This window comes from Sander lucioperca, chromosome 7 (genome assembly GCF_008315115.2).
Source record: "Sander lucioperca isolate FBNREF2018 chromosome 7, SLUC_FBN_1.2, whole genome shotgun sequence".
Taxonomy (NCBI): Eukaryota; Metazoa; Chordata; class Actinopteri; order Perciformes; family Percidae; genus Sander; species Sander lucioperca.
This window is the reverse complement of record NC_050179.1, coordinates 29336861-29353117: the sequence shown is the minus strand read 5'-3', so window position 1 is coordinate 29353117 and position 16257 is coordinate 29336861. Positions and strand designations below refer to the sequence as shown.

The following is a 16257-nucleotide window of genomic DNA, read 5'->3' as shown; positions in this document are numbered from 1 at the left end:
GCCTTGAAAGAGTCGATGAGTAATTTTAGGCAGTGACTCTGTAAATGACTTTTCCACTCTATGGGCTCACTGGAATAGCAGCAGGATGTGCAAGGTGAGATTCAGAGTAGATACACATTCAGCTACAGTAATAAACAGTAAACAGTCCCTCCACTAGAGCTGTAAAAATAGTTTTTTCTATACAATTAATTGTTTCAGAAGTAATTGTGATTAACAATATACTGTAATTGTCTCTTTCAGTCAAATTTTAAAAATATTTATTTATGTATTTTTTTTAGTTTTGAATGAATCCCAGGATACATATTTTGGTTATATCACTGTCATGTGACCCAGATAATGTAATAACACAGGTACTCAGCCTATGAAGTAAACCACGCCTCTTTATTATCATAAAACATTTAAATTTTTGAATCTTAAATGAACATAAAACTGACAGTTACCATCACCAGTCATGCACCTTAGGACCTTGCTAATATAAGAAATTAATTGCGATTAAATGAAGAAACGGTGATTGCGATTATACAAATTATTAAATAATTGTTACAGGCCTACCCTCCACTGGTGTTTTTTTTTTTTTTTTTTTAAAAACATTGCTTTGAGCCTCAGTTGATGTTTGCTGTTCGGTGTGTGTTATATTGTGTGTACTGTATGTGTGTGTTTGTAGAAAGTGAACGGCTCTCCTTTCATGACCAACGATGCCGGCTTTGCCTTGGCCTACGCTGTCATAATGCTCAACACTGACCAGCATAACCACAATGTCCGCAAGCAGAACATCCCCATGACTATAGAGGTGAGTGATCTCTCTCTCTCTCTCTCTCTCTCTCTCTCTCTCTCTGTCTCTCTCTCTCTCTCTCGCACACACTCACTCACTCACACACAGTTTCCTGTGGATGTCCTTTCTACTCAACAAGTAGTCCCAATGAACTATTTAAACCCAGTTGTGTGAGTTGTCCAAAGTAACCATGACAACAAGTATTTCAAATGTCATTTTTTGAGCACAAATGAAATTCCATTCTCCTCCATTGTATTTGGTTGCAGATGGGCTTTTTGCAAAAACCTTGATATAGTAAAAAACAGAACTATCTGCTTGTCTCAATTCCTACAGGGGAAAGTCAGAAATGTTCTTGTTTGTGTGTGTGATTTGGGTAATTGACCCTTTTGTGTTTCCATTTCTCGTAATTTTGCCAATAAAAGTTCAACATTTCTGTGTGCCTGTTGTCCTGCACACACCAGGATGAAGGCACAAAGATGTTCGGAAGTAGTGTAGGACCAGTGAAAAGTCACTAGCAACATGATTACTCTGTTAAGTCAAGAAATATATAGTCTGAACTTTGAGACACAATTCACTAGATACCTCTGGTGAGAGATAGTAGCAGGCTAGACTCATCTTCTATCATAATGAATTTGTCACTCCAGTTTGATGTAGTTCTGTCCAGCATGACTTTTTGTTCCTGTCAAAGCTGCATCAGAATAAACACTTGAATAGCACCTAGATGCAAACATTGCACAAAGAAAGTGCCTCTGTGTTTAACAAATGTTAGTTTGCAGATTTCATTCAAAAAAGAAAAAAAAGCTGTGCTGTATTCATAGATGTATTTTCTCTTTCCCTGGGGCATGCCTCTGTGTCTGATGGTATCACATTCCTCTGTGAGGGCCAGAATTTGCACTGGTGCAGCTTGGTGGCTCAGAAAGACAACAGCTGTAGGCAGTGGTGGTCCGTCTGAGAGGTGAACTCATCCTAAACAGGCCGGGGGGGTGGTGGAGGTGGGGGAGAGGGGTGTCTCTCTCTTCATCTGCTGTCTCTGTCTGTGTTTTTTCTGTCTTTGATTGACAGTGGCTGAAGACTAAACAGAGTCTCCGGGACAGCTCGTGGACAGTTTGTGGGTGGGCCACTCTCACTGACAAACAATAGCAAGCACTTGCTTGGCTCTCTTTTATGTACACATACTTTGTAGAAATGATCTTTCTTGAGGCGAGTCATACAGCTCATCACACAGCTGGTGTTGTATGTTGTTTAAATTATCCCTACACATTCCCAAAAGGTCAGTTGCGGTGTGATGAAGAAGGCCTGTTGACCTCCAGGCTCAGACAACAGGCAGAGGCTTCCACACAATAGTTTGGAGACGGCCAATAAAAGTGGCGCCTAGCACTTCAGTTACTTAGCAGCTTGCAATGTGTAGTATCCACCACAGCATGTGTTGGCAGTGGGGTTATTTTTGAAATGGGAAAACTATGCCTAGCATCACTGTGTGTAAATCAGATCCTATTCCCAAGGATCTGACAATGGGATGACGTGGTCAGTGAGGTACAGGTTAGGTCAATTGTATAATCTTCATTATTATCCGTAAAATACAGCATGCTGCTTTATTTCGTAGCCTGTGTTTACCAGTGGCTGCTCCCAGAGCTGCTCTCTGATAGAGAGTGACTACATGTGCGAGTCCCTGATATAAGTATGACCGAAATAGATCATAGAGGTCTGATCCTCGGTAGTTTCCTGCTTTCTCTGGCTCTCTCTGCCGGTGTTTATTTCTCTGTGTGTCCCTGCAGAGAAGCTCCTGTTTCCCCTCCTCTTACCTGCCAGTAGCACTAGCCATGTGTAGTCAGAGACATAACGCCGAGCTTTGAGGGCATCAGTCGTCACAGGGTGGTTATGTTTATTTACAGGAGGCTCTTGGCTCTAATCCCTGTTTTCCTAACGCTGCAACTAAAGCAGATTAAGTGACACATAGCGAGTGTGTTTCCACACAAAGCCCTTTTAATTGTTGGTTGCTGGATGCTCAGTGAACGAAGCACTGGATGCCAGAGGCTTGGGTGTCTGAGATAAGCTCCGTGTTGAGATGCATTGACTGACACATTAATGGTGGAGAAATTTTTGTTTGAGTAAAATTTTTGCCAAGGGAAAAAAATGCTGATTATTCCACAGCTAACTGCACTGTGTTTTCTTTAAACAGCAATTCAAGAAAAATCTGAAGGGGGTAAATGGAAACAAAGACTTTGACCAGGACATGTTGGAGGATATCTACAATGCTATCAAGTAAGCTGCCATCACACAACCTTTAAGATTGTTTGTTTGTTTTATCCAACCAACAGTCCAAAACTCACACATATTCATTTTATAATGATATAAAACCGAGGACAGCCACACTCCATCTTGGAGAATCTGGAATTGAAGAATGTTGGGCAATTTAGCTAAATAAATGACTCAAATGATTAATGGATTATCCCAATTGTGCAGATACATTTTGTGCCAATCCATTAATAGACAAATTGTTTCAGCTCTGCTGTCAAGTACTAAAAGCTGTCAGATTCACAATCCTCTTATTTATCCTTTGATCACATTGTTCCTGATTCAAACTTTTGCCAAAGGCAAGTTCTTTTACGACTGCTTGTGTTTAGACAAACAATGTTTGTATTGCTCAATGTAAGGCCCCATAATCTATTAATAAGATTTGACAAAGGTTCCCCTACTAGCTTTTTCCAGAGCCTTGATTTATTAGCTGACATGAACTAGTTGGTGTTACAGCTGCGATGGTTTTCCTCTGTAGGAACGAGGAGATTGTGATGCCAGATGAGCAGACAGGGTTAGTGAAGGACAACTATGTATGGAGTGTGTTGCTCCACCGTGGCGCCACACCTGAAGGGCTCTTCCTCCACCTGCCAGCCGGCAGCTACGACCATGACCTGTTCACCATGACCTGGGGCCCAACCATCGCTGCCCTCTCTTACGTCTTTGACAAGAGCCTGGACGACAACATCATCCAGAAGGCCATCACCGGCTTCAGGTACACGTTCAAAACAGTCACGAGCTTGAGGTGTGTGTGTGTGTGTGTGTGTGTGTGTGTGTGTGTGTGTGTGTGTGTGTGTGTGTGTGTGTGTGTGTGTGTGTGTGTGTGTGTGTGTGTGTGTGTGTGTGTGTGTGTGTGTGTGTGTGTGTGTGTGTGTGTGTGTGTGTGCGTGCGTGTGTGTGTGTGCGTGTGCGTGAGACTTTGTCTGCAAAGGTATATGAGTGCTGTCCATTTACCTTTTTACAGCCATATGAACAGCCTTCATATCTCCTACGTTGCCAGATTAACCGTACTGTATTCAACTGAATCTGACTTCTCCTGATAAGATGAACACAGCACTACCTAGGCTGTCATTGGTCTCTGCTTCTAACGCCTTGGCTCTACTGGAAGCATGGTCACATTTCTTCTCAAGAATCCACAGAAAAATCTATGCTGTTGATGAAACATGAATACTTTTCTATCCACAATGGCTGGTTTGAATAGTTCAGGACGTTCTTCAGGGTGTTTGTTAAGTTGTGTCATTGCTGATTTGTCTGAGAAGTGAGAACTGAGTTGTGGGGTGGAGTTGGGTGGATTTATGTTATTGGCTGTTTTAGGTGTTCTATGAGGTTTTAGGGTGTAAACTCATGTGTTTCTATCATTGCAGGAAATGCGCAATGATAGCAGCTCACTATGGCTTCAGTGACGTTTTCGACAATTTGATCATCTCCCTCTGCAAGTTCACCACCCTGAGCAGTGAGGTGAGGCCCTTTCATGTTGTGCTAATGTGGTCCAGTTTGTTTTACCAATATAGAGTGTGGACATCCAACCTCATTCTTCACATGTGAACATAGTGCAGTAAAATGTTATTTTTTCACATAAACTACAAGACAGGATCTTATCCTGTACTACAAAAAGACACAGTGGTAAACATCATGAGGTTAGAATAATGAATTATTTTGATTACAGTTTGAGCCCATATGATTACAAATCTGATAACAGTAACATCCTCCTCTGAAAGATTGAATATGTTGTCTTTCATTTAATTTGGTTTCATATTGATATAAATGCTGCACTTACTTAATGTGGCTCAAATAGACAACACATCTTTATTTATATGTGTGTATATATAAATGTTTTACATTTCCAAAAAACCAATACATTATTATACCTCCTCCTTCCCTAAACCCAATCCCTAGGTGTGTGAAGCTCAAACAATAATCAAACATATGTGGTAGAAACAAGCAATGCACAAACCTTAAAAATGAGAATTCCAAGAGAGTGAGACTGCCAAAAAATACACTTCAGGGCCACAAACTCTGAAAGAAGTTGCCCTTCTGTTTTTGTTTTTTTAACCTTATATTGTTAAGCATTTATTTATGTTCTTACATAAAAAAGGACCATTACCTCTACAAAGCTCTGGTTTCTTATTTTAAAAGGTTTTCTTGTAGTAAAATAGAAACATGTACTTAAATGACAAAAGACTATGTTAAATTGTTGTTAAATTTGAATTAAGTAATCAGTTCTTTGTAGTTAAGAATCACCGTTTCATGCCTTTTTATTCATTTAGCCATTTCCAAATGCTGATGCAGCAAAACATCTTTCAGCTGTACAAGGCAAGTGCCTGTGTTGAAATGCCAATTTACAGTGGCAGTAAATACTTTTTATGTGGGAGCCATTTCTAGACATGTTACTGTGCAGGCTCCTCCCGGGACAATACAGATGATCTATGTAACATATGTAACATCTACTGTAAATGAATGAAAGAAATGATGATGTAGTGTATGTAAACAAAATGTTCTCGTATACCTAAAACAGCCCAAATCATGTTAGTAAAGACATGTGAATACAATATCTGTGTCCCCCTCCCTGTGCAGTCTGTGGAAAACCTTCCTACAGTGTTTGGCAGCAATAATAAGGCACAGACAGCAGCCAAGACGGTGTTTGACCTCGCCCATCGGCACGGCAACATCCTGAGGGAGGGCTGGAAGAACATCATGGACTCCATGCTACAGCTGTTCAGAGCCGAGCTGCTGCCCAAAGCCATGGTGGAGGTCAGGACTCCTAAACTCTAAACACTCTGTTCCATTGTGTCAGTGATTGGATGGTGTCTGCTTGTTGATAACACTGCAGATACAGTCTGTGGGATCTAGTTTCTGTCTCTGCATCCTGCTGTTCTGCTGCCATCTACTGTCCACTGCTCAAACACTATGCTTGTTGCCTCAGGTGGAGGATTTCGTGGAGCCAAATGGGAAGATTTCTCTTCAAAGAGAGGAAACGCCGTCAAATCGGTAAGCACAAATCTGTTGATATATTTACATTAGAAGCTAATAGGAAAATGTTGGCAAGGTATCCCAGTGTGATATTTTTCCAAATATACAGTGAGGAAAATAAGTATTTGAACACCCTGCTATTTTGCAAGTTCTCCCACTTAGAAATCATGGAGGGGTCTGAAATTGTCATCGTAGGTGCATGTCCACTGTGAGAGACATAATCTAAAAAAAAATAATCCAGAAATCACAATGTATGATTTTTTTAACTATTTATTTGTATGATACAGCTGCAAATAAGTATTTGAACACCTGAGAAAATCAATGTTAATATTTGGTACAGTAGCCTTTGTTTGCAATTACAGAGGTCAAACGTTTCCTGTAGTTTTTCACCAGGTTTGCACACACTGCAGGAGGGATTTTGGCCCACTCCTCCACACAGATCTTCTCTAGATCAGTCAGGTTTCTGGGCTGTCGCTGAGAAACACGGAGTTTGAGCTCCCTCCAAAGATTCTCTATTGGGTTCAGGTCTGGAGACTGGCTAGGCCACGCCAGAACCTTGATATGCTTCTTACAGAGCCACTCCTTGGTTATCCTGGCTGTGTGCTTCGGGTCATTGTCATGTTGGAAGACCCAGCCTCGACCCATCTTCAATGCTCTAACTGAGGGAAGGAGGTTGTTCCCCAAAATCTCGCAATACAAACGCAGTTAGTGGAATTATGACCAAAAAGTTCTATTTTGGTCTCATCTGACCACATGACTTTCTCCCATGACTCCTCTGGATCATCCAAATGGTCATTGGCAAACTTAAGACGGGCCTTGACATGTGCTGGTTTAAGCAGGGGAACCTTCCGTGCCATGCATGATTTCAAACCATGACGTCTTAGTGTATTACCAACAGTAACCTTGGAAACGGTGGTCCCAGCTCTTTTCAGGTCATTGACCAGCTCCTCCCGTGTAGTTCTGGGCTGATTTCTCACCTTTCTTAGGATCATTGAGACGCCACGAGGTGAGATCTTGCATGGAGCCCCAGTCCGAGGGAGACTGACAGTCATGTTTAGCTTCTTCCATTTTCTAATGATTGCTCCAACAGTGGACCTTTTTTCACCAAGCTGCTTGGCAATTTCCCCGTAGCCCTTTCCAGCCTTGTGGAGGTATACAATTTAGTCTCTAGTGTCTTTGGACAGCTCTTTGGTCTTGGCCATGTTAGTAGTTGGATTCTTACTGATTGTATGGGGTGGACAGGTGTCTTTATGCAGCTAAAGACCTCAAACAGGTGCATCTAATTTAGGATAATAAATGGAGTGGAGGTGGACATTTTAAAGGCAGACTAACAGGTCTTTGAGGGTCAGAATTCTAGCTGATAGACAGGTGTTCAAATACTTATTTGCAGCTGTATCATACAAATAAATAGTTAAAAAATCATACATTGTGATTTCTGGATTTTTTTTTTTAGATTATGTCTCTCACAGTGGACATGCACCTACGATGACAATTTCAGACCCCTCCATGATTTCTAAGTGGGAGAACTTGCAAAATAGCAGGGTGTTCAAATACTTATTTTCCTCACTGTAGCTACAGTCATGAAGTATGTGTTACAGCGGTGGAAGTAGTATTCAGATCCTTTACTTAAGTAAAAGTACTAATACCACACTGTAAAAATACTCTGTTACAAGTAATAGTCCTGCAGTGAAAATGTTACTTCAGTAAAAGTCTTTAAGTATCATCAGGAAAATGTAGTTAAAGTATTAAAAGTAAAGAACTCTCCTCCCACTGTAGAAAGTGTAAAGGATCCAACCAGTTGTGTGTTTAATGGTCTAATAATATTGCCATAATAACAATAACTTGTAGGCCGTTATATTGTTGGCTAGTTTACTTTAGAATCAAACATCAGATTTTATAAACTACATGTGTTTTGTGTGTAGGAATCTTAACATGTAAAGTAACTAGTAACTAAAGCTGTAACAGATGAATGTAGTGGAGTAAAAAGTACAATATTTCTCTCTGAAATGTAGCGGAGTAGAAGTAGAAAGTGGCATGAAAAGAAAAGACTCATGTAAAGTACAAGTACCTCAACATTTGGACTGAAGTACAGTACTGGAGTAAATGTACTTAGTTACATTCCACCACTGGTGTGTTATCACTCCAGCCATGTTCCTTTCAAATGTTTTCATAAAGCACTCTTTAAGTCCAGAAGAAGAGACCATCTTTCTATAATAAGGACAAATGTATTTTATAAACCTGACCAAGATGCCAAAAGTCCAACTTGAGTCTCCTGTGTTGCGTGTCAGGGGGGAGTCGGCGGTGTTGAGTTTTGTCAACTGGTTGACGTTAAGTGGAGCCGAGCAGTCGGGACTCAGAGGACCCTCCACGGAAAACCAAGAGGCCAAGCAGGCTGCCATCCTCTGCATAAAGGTACTACTCAGTTAGGCACCATCTCAAGTTATGATTTATGGTATAGTATAATAAAACATGTGTTATTCCTGGGTATTCACATGCACATTAATTACTATGTAATAGCCATAGATTGTTATTATTAGAGGCCTCATGTTTGCTCCTGCTTTACTAAATACAACCAGAACTTATTTTCTTCACTATTAATCTCTTTGCCTGTATTTATCAGCCCTTGAGTAGTTTTGAAGCTTCTGTCTAAAGCCACCATTTACGATGTCTGTTTGATAGACAGGAGTACTTTTCTCCACAAGACAGAAACTTGACTTGACATTTTTCTTTCCAGGAAACTTCATAGCTAACCCATAAATTAAAGCATTGCCTTATATTTTTTGATACAGCATTGATTGTGGTTTGATTTAATGAGTAATAATAATGAATGATAATAATAATAATTATTATTATTATTATTATAATAATTATTTCTACAATGACATCACCCATTCAGATAGCTTTCACTGTATAAAATGTGTCAACATCACCTTTCTGTTTCTCTCTTTCTAGCAATGTGACCCCGAAAAGCTGATCACAGAGAGTAAATTTTTACAGCTGGAGTCTCTGCAGGAGCTAATGAAGGTTATTATTATTTCTTACCAACATTTCTTGTCAACATATGTAGTATGCAGCTCATAATTGTCTTGCTGTGTATTGATTTTAACTGCAGGGGTAGAAGTTTTTGTCCAACGTGCTTGTTGGCTAGTTTGGATAAATGTATCCAATAAATGGCATTTACGTACATCATGGTTCAGTCAGTCACACAGACAACAAAAACAAACCCCATTCTCCTCTTCAGGCTCTGATATCAGTCACCCCAGATGAAGAGACGTATGATGAAGAGGATGCTGCCTTCTGCTTGGAGATGTTGCTGCGGATCATTCTGGAGAACCGGTAGGAAGGAGAATCTGTCAATAATACCTTCTGCACAATTAATCACAATTTTATCAAAACCGCAGTATGGACTAGTGCAATATCCAAATCACTGTGTGTGTGTGTGTGTGTGTGTGTGTGTGTGTGTGGGAGGGGGGGGGGGGGGGAGAGAGAGAAAATGTGTCAAACCATCCAGAATGAAGTACTGTGGTGCTGCAGAGACGTCCCGGCCTACAAATGGTATCCCACAGACTATGAATGAAAATGAGAAAAATGAGAAAAATGATACGAAAATGATCATTCCCTCCAATATCGTGAATCTTATCGCAATATCAGTCAAAAATAATCGCAATTAGATCTTTTCTTCATATGGTGCAGCCCCACTCCACAGCACAGTCACATGACTTGTTATTTTTTTTGGCATTTCCTTAATCATCAGACAGTATAGATATGAAAGGGGAGAGAGAGGGGGGAGACATGCAGGAAATAGCCACAGGTCGGATTCAAACCCTGGACCTCTGCATCGAGGAATAAACCTCTACACATGGGCACGCGCCCCACCAACTGAGCTACCTGGGCGCCCGCCTTAATTATTTCTAACACAATTAACATCTCTTTCTGTGTGTGTGTGTGCGTGTGCGTGTGCGCGTGTAGAGACCGTGTATCATGTGTGTGGCAGACAGTGCGAGACCATCTCTGCCATCTCTGCGTCCACCCCAACGAGAGCTGCTTCCTGGTGGAGAGGGCTGTGGTGGGACTCCTTCGACTCGCGATCCGCCTGCTACGACGAGAAGACGTTAGCTCTCAGGTACACCATATACACACACACACACTCACACACACTCACATACCGGGACACAAACACTGCAGCCGAGGCTGAGATCATCATCTCAGGTCAGCTGACTGTCACAGCAGTGAGACTGAAAGGTCAGCCTAAATCCAAACAGCTGGTTGGCGTTGGTCTATAGACATGTGTCTTGTTGATGTCCTTGACCAGCACACTGAGTAGAGCCCTGTACAGGCTTAAAATGTTGGCCCTATCCCGGCCCTGGCCCGAGATGTCAGGCCCGAGCCCGACCCGTGACCTATAGCTTATCAGAATCTTCGGCCTGAGCCCGTCTGTCGCTCATGTTTTTTTTTTTTTCCCTCCCGATTAGGGGTGTAACGGTACGCAAAAATCACGGTTCGGTACGTACCTTGGTTTTAAAGTCACGGTTCGGTTCATTTTCGGTACAGTAAGGGAAAGAAATGCAAACATTAAACTGCAGGTTGTTTATTACTATAAACTTTTTTTTAACAATTTGTTTACACTTTTTTAAACACTTTTTAATAAAATATAATAAATAAAATATATATAAAATAAAAAAAGAATAAGAAATAAAATACTGCTGCAAAGTTCTCCACTAAATAAAATACTCTCAGTCTCAAACCAATATCACATAATAAAATATAATGAAAAATATAAATAAATAACTATGGATTACAGTGCAGCATTACCAATCCCAGCTTGTCAACAACCGAGTATGGTCGTAGATCAGCTGCTATAAAAACACCAGTTGCTTTCATTATTGCGTTGGCCCGATCGGAATTACCAGCAAAGGTCTGTTTAAATGCCAACAGGAGCTGCGTTTGAATTACGGTCGTTTTTTTCCTTGTAGTAGTGATGTGTTGCCAGAAACATACCCGACGGATGGCTCTTCAAGCTCCGGCTTGTCCGTACTGTCTATGGGCTTGTCTGCATTGGCCATGACGCTAGCTAGCGAGAGACTGGGCTAAAGCGTGCCGTGTATGTTGTTGTACAGCGCGCGGTGTGTGATTTTTATTTTTTTCCCCAAACTACTTCAGCAGTCGATTTCATTGGTTTAGGTTACAGTGACGGCGGGTAGGTTTAGAGATCAGTGTTTGGTGTAGGCAATCTGTACAGTGATTGACATATATTGACATGACCAATGAAAACTTTAGAATCAGCTGCAGGGCGGGATTTGCGCTGAACGCGGAGACTTCCGCCACTTAATATGTTCGTGTGGAAACACGAAAATTTACCTATGTTCTGCACACAAAAGATTGCATTCGGTGCACATGTGCACCGTACCGAAAGCCCTGTACCGAACGGTCCAGTACGAATACACGTACCGTTACACCCCTACTCCCGATACACAACCTGTAGGCCATAGTTCAGTTTTGTTTATAATGGCAAAGTAATTATATCTCGTTCCGTTTATTAGTTAATTTAGAAAAATGTTTGAGACTTTTTTTTTTTGTTAAAGTAATGTTTTTGTTTTTTAAAGTGACGACAGCGGCCGACAGTGAGTAGTTTGTTTGTTTGTTTGATCTATTTAGCCTCTTAAATCAACACTTTCAATAAGATCCATAAATTTAAAACACTTTAGGCATATCAAAATGTTAGTTTAAACGTTTATTAGCAGTAAAGATTCCAGAAGTGTGATGTCACGTGTGTGTGAGCTGTCTTTGTGTCAGTGTGATAAGTTATAAAACCTCTTTCTATCTTTCTTTTTGAAATCCCCAACCTCATAGTTTATTTAAATTACGTACATACCATTTAGTTTATTTAGTGTATTTAGTTTATTTCATTAATTAAAACATAAAGGAGGAGCCTAATGCCAGCCCGATACCCAGCCCGTGTGTGAATTTTGATGTGAAAATTGGTCCGAAGCACGGCCCGAGGGGCATATATATAAGTCGGGCCCCGTCGGACTCGGGCTAAAATGCAAGGCTTTAAAACCGACTTCTTAAAGTGATTGTCTGGATCAAATCTTTTAAAGGACAATTCTGGCACAAAATGAACCTAGGGGTTAATAACACATGGGTACCGTTCACGTATACAGGCAGGCGGCATCTTGGGAAAACAGTCATGACCAGTCAAACCACGAACGCCGTGCAACCAGTAACCAGTAACATAGCTCAAGCACGGCGTTTGTCGTTCAACTGGTCATGACTGTTTTCCCAAGATGGCGCCTGCCTGTATAGTGTACGCTGCTGTCTTTCTAAACTATCTTTTTAATAAACTGTCTGTACACTTAACAAAGTTCTCAATGCTTGGGTTTACATGTAGGGACCCTCATTACGCTACCGTGGAAGTGTGGGGCTATTTTGAGCCTTGTTAGTGGTGTAAAAATAGTTTTCTTTTTACTTTACCCATGCCCCGACTACAAGCTAATTAGCGGTTTGTGCTAAAACTGGTCACATTCGATTAGCATGAAAACATATCCCAGAGAATTATTAGTTTAATTTAAAATCCATCTAGAATGGACATCAACATTGGTCGCTTCGGCTGCGTCATATACCTCAATCATCAGGTATCAATCATTTTCAGGATTCTTTTTTTTTCTGTTTCGGTCATGATTGTCTCTCGTTTGGACTCGGTCTTGACTCAGTCTCGGCTAGGCCTGTAACAATTATTTAATAATTGTCTAATCGCAATATTTTTTAAGTACTCATTGTTATTTTGTTTAATCGCAATTAATTGCTAACAAGAGCAAGGTCCTGAGGTGCATGACTGGTGATGGTAATTGTCAGTTTTATGTTCAGTTAAGATAAAAAGACAATGTTTTATGATAATAAAGAGGCGTGGTTTACTTCATGATAATTGTATCAAGGCATTCCTCATGGTACACTTATGGCAATAAAAGAGGTGAATGAAGAAGAATCTTAATTAGTTTTCAGTGGGTGTTTTTTAATGGGAATGTGGATCTCCTAGATCAATTATAATAGCATTTTCCACATTTTATCATGGCATGCAGTGTGGGACTTCCACTGGTCTGGTCTTGGTCTTGACTCGGTCTCAACCCCTCAAAGTCTTGGTCTTGTCTCAGTCTCGATACACTCTGGTCTTGGTGATGACTTGTTCTCGGTTTGGGTGGTTTTGACTACAACACAGGTACAAGCTACAGTACAAACCTTATAAAGCTATCCCTCAAGTCTACATTAGTTCCTGATAAATGAGCCACACTGTTGCACATGTTCCATGAACACACACACACACTGAAGTTTATTATGACTCAATTCCCCCTTACACTGTCCTGCTGCCACAAAGAGAGTAGGACTAAGACATTAGTGGTTTAGTGAGTGTAAGACAAATATGCAATAAGCCTTTTCTTCTAACAGAGGAATCCTTTAATGGCACAACACACGTAAATGGGACACATTCAAACTGTTCAGGTGGTGTTCTGCTTTGATCGTAAAACATGTCCAAGCTAATCTTACATCAGTCATTTAAGTCGGGGGGGTCACTGACGATAGGGATGAGTCATGCTATCATGTTCACATTGATGACCTACAGTATAATATAAAAGGTAATTCTTATTGCACTGGATTGCACTAGATGTCCGCCCTACTTTCCCAGTTAGAACACTGTCTGAACACTCATGAAAACTCCTCCATTGTGTCTAAACAGAGACTCTGTGAGATGTGTTCTGATAAGGAGAGAAATGTAATGCTGACCTGACCTCTTTAGGTGGGTGACCTACATTAAACCCAATGATCTAATACTCACTAATCAGCTTTGCATCTCCACATGTTTTTTTGTGTTTGGTGTTTGTTTGTTTGTTTGTATTGTTTGTATGTAAAAAAAACAGTTTGACCTCTTAATACAACATAGGATCAAGTTTACTGAATTCTTTTTAAATGGTTGTTAAAATGTTCATGAGTCATTGAAGTGGGGATCTATCTTTTTCATTCAGTCACATGCCATTTTAAATCAAATGATGTGACCGGTGGACAGAAAGGAATATTCCAGATGCATGTCAAGACATTTGTTGATGAAAATACTGCAAACACCCTCCACACAATTATACAAACATCTTTGTCACTTTTTCACATACATATTTCAGATTGATTTATTAATATAAATGTTCACTGGGGGAGAGTATTTGTAAGTATGTGTTTGACCATGACTGTGGGCGTTAAAATATACTGAGTTAATAAAGACAAAAATGAAAGGAGAAAGTAGTAGGAAATGTGAATAAAAACGTTTGAATTGGATATTTTTTCTGACAAAGTTTTGTTGGAATTATAGAATATCAGTTAAATTTAGTGTTGAGTAATTGTTTTGTGTCACCTCACCAGCTGGTTTTCAGCTGAGCTGATGTTGAAACAGATTATCAGTGCTTGTATATTAGTCATGGAAAAGAAAATCAAAGCAAACTGAAATGGTATATGCTCCTGATTATGTCATGAGACCATAACTGAAGGCTGCTCCCGTATTATTGCTTTTTCAAATGTACTTGTATTTGTTTTATAAATGCACTGAAATTAAGGTAGAATTAAAAAATTTACAAGATCCTACAAGAAATAAAAGCTGCAAGCAGCGATGAACGGGCCCTCACAACCCCCGGCACGGGGCGATGGATACGATGTATTGCAACCACTTCGTGTTTCGCGGCGTAACATGAGAATTTGCCGCCTTGCCAAGCCCACATCGTTGGCCATAACCACAAAAGTTTTGTAATTTAGGTTTGGCAAGGTCTCTAGATTGTACTGACCAATTTTGAAGGCAATCGGGTTCAAGAGGAGTGCATTAAAGTACAGCGCCTGCAAATGGTCCAACACGTCAAAAAAAACACAAAGTAAATAAAAAATGGCTGACTTCCTGTTGAGTTTAGGCTATGGCTCCAAGAAGCTTCTTTGTTGGTCTGGTCATGATACATATGCCTACCAAATTTCATACATCTAGGTGAAACCTAGGGCTACTTCTTTGAAATTTTGAAGGGAGCGCTATGGAGCCAATTTGCCACACTACAGCAAGATCACCATATTTGTATTGCAGGGCTGATGTTCTGTCTCCATGTGCCCCCACAGGTTCTCCTCTCACTGCGTCTCCTTCTGATGATGAAGCCCCCAGTCCTGGCCCGGGTCAGCAGGGAGGTGGCCTATGGCCTCCATGAGCTGCTGAAGACCAACGCTGCCAACATCCACTGTACAAACGACTGGTTCACGCTCTTCTCCCTGCTGGAGTGCATCGGAGCCGGGGTGAAACCTCCTGCCTCATTCCAGCTCACCTCTAGCACACCGGACAGCGACACAGGTTCAATATCTCTTTCTACACTAATGAGCACATATTAAACATTACACATAGTTTGGGTGTAAAACCTCCACAACCAGTCTTGAAAATATTGCATTTGTTCTCTAAATTTAAAGCATATGGTTATATGGTACGATTTTATGTCTTAAACTCTAGAAGTGGATGATCCATAGTTTAGGTGATCCGAATAGTTGAATATTCAATGCTTCGATCGAAGGAGCCTGATTAGACTGCCAATCTCACAGTGGAATCTTCGCAGCGCCGTAAAGTCCAGTTCAGACCAAAGATTCTGGACGAGACGAGTGGAAACTAGCAGCTACTTGCAACACGTTCGTCTGCAACGTTCTGAAAGCTGCCAGTTTACACCAATGTGACGAGACGGTGTATCATCTCCATAGCAACGACTCTTTGCACTTCTGTCCTACCTTCTGACTTTCAGGCTTTTTTTGTAGCTGGATTTATCATTTGTTGTGTCAGAATATGAATGTGGATGACGTTAGTGATAGTGAGATGCTTGCTACAGCTGCATTTCTAGTGATGAATCGGTGAAAACGTTTTATTTCTCTGACTCACTGCTTTGTTTTAATACGCTCGCTCTCTTCAGTCACTCTCTAGGTCGCTCCACCGTATACCGTGCTTGCGGGCGCTCGTTGAGACTCCGGGCCGGTTCAGACCGTTGAAACTTTTCCCTACAACGTTCTACATTGCGAATCTTTGAAGCTTTTCATAAATCCAACCGCCCCATGACGACAGATTTAAGTTTCACTTTCCACGATCTGTGACCGACGGTAATGCTAACTTTTGGGGAATTTATGAGTAATCTTCAGACTCAAATAGACAATGTGTAGTAAAATAAATGTTTTTT

The 16257-nt window shown here is 40.8% G+C and overlaps 1 protein-coding gene across 8 annotated transcripts in view; it reads left to right on the top strand.

The window, feature by feature from the left end:
* The window catches only part of gbf1 (golgi brefeldin A resistant guanine nucleotide exchange factor 1), a 125520-nt gene that overhangs the window by 88955 nt on the left and 20308 nt on the right, over positions 1 to 16257 (top strand). For all 8 annotated transcript variants that reach the window (XM_036002847.1, XM_036002849.1, XM_036002848.1 and 5 more), the window contains 11 exons: positions 665 to 790; positions 2952 to 3034; positions 3546 to 3782; positions 4432 to 4525; positions 5642 to 5818; positions 5991 to 6055; positions 8326 to 8449; positions 8990 to 9061; positions 9279 to 9373; positions 10007 to 10160; positions 15170 to 15395. In XM_036002847.1, the coding sequence (XP_035858740.1) occupies positions 665 to 790; positions 2952 to 3034; positions 3546 to 3782; positions 4432 to 4525; positions 5642 to 5818; positions 5991 to 6055; positions 8326 to 8449; positions 8990 to 9061; positions 9279 to 9373; positions 10007 to 10160; positions 15170 to 15395 (1453 nt within the window). The remainder of the gene's footprint in view (positions 1 to 664; positions 791 to 2951; positions 3035 to 3545; positions 3783 to 4431; positions 4526 to 5641; positions 5819 to 5990; positions 6056 to 8325; positions 8450 to 8989; positions 9062 to 9278; positions 9374 to 10006; positions 10161 to 15169; positions 15396 to 16257) is intronic.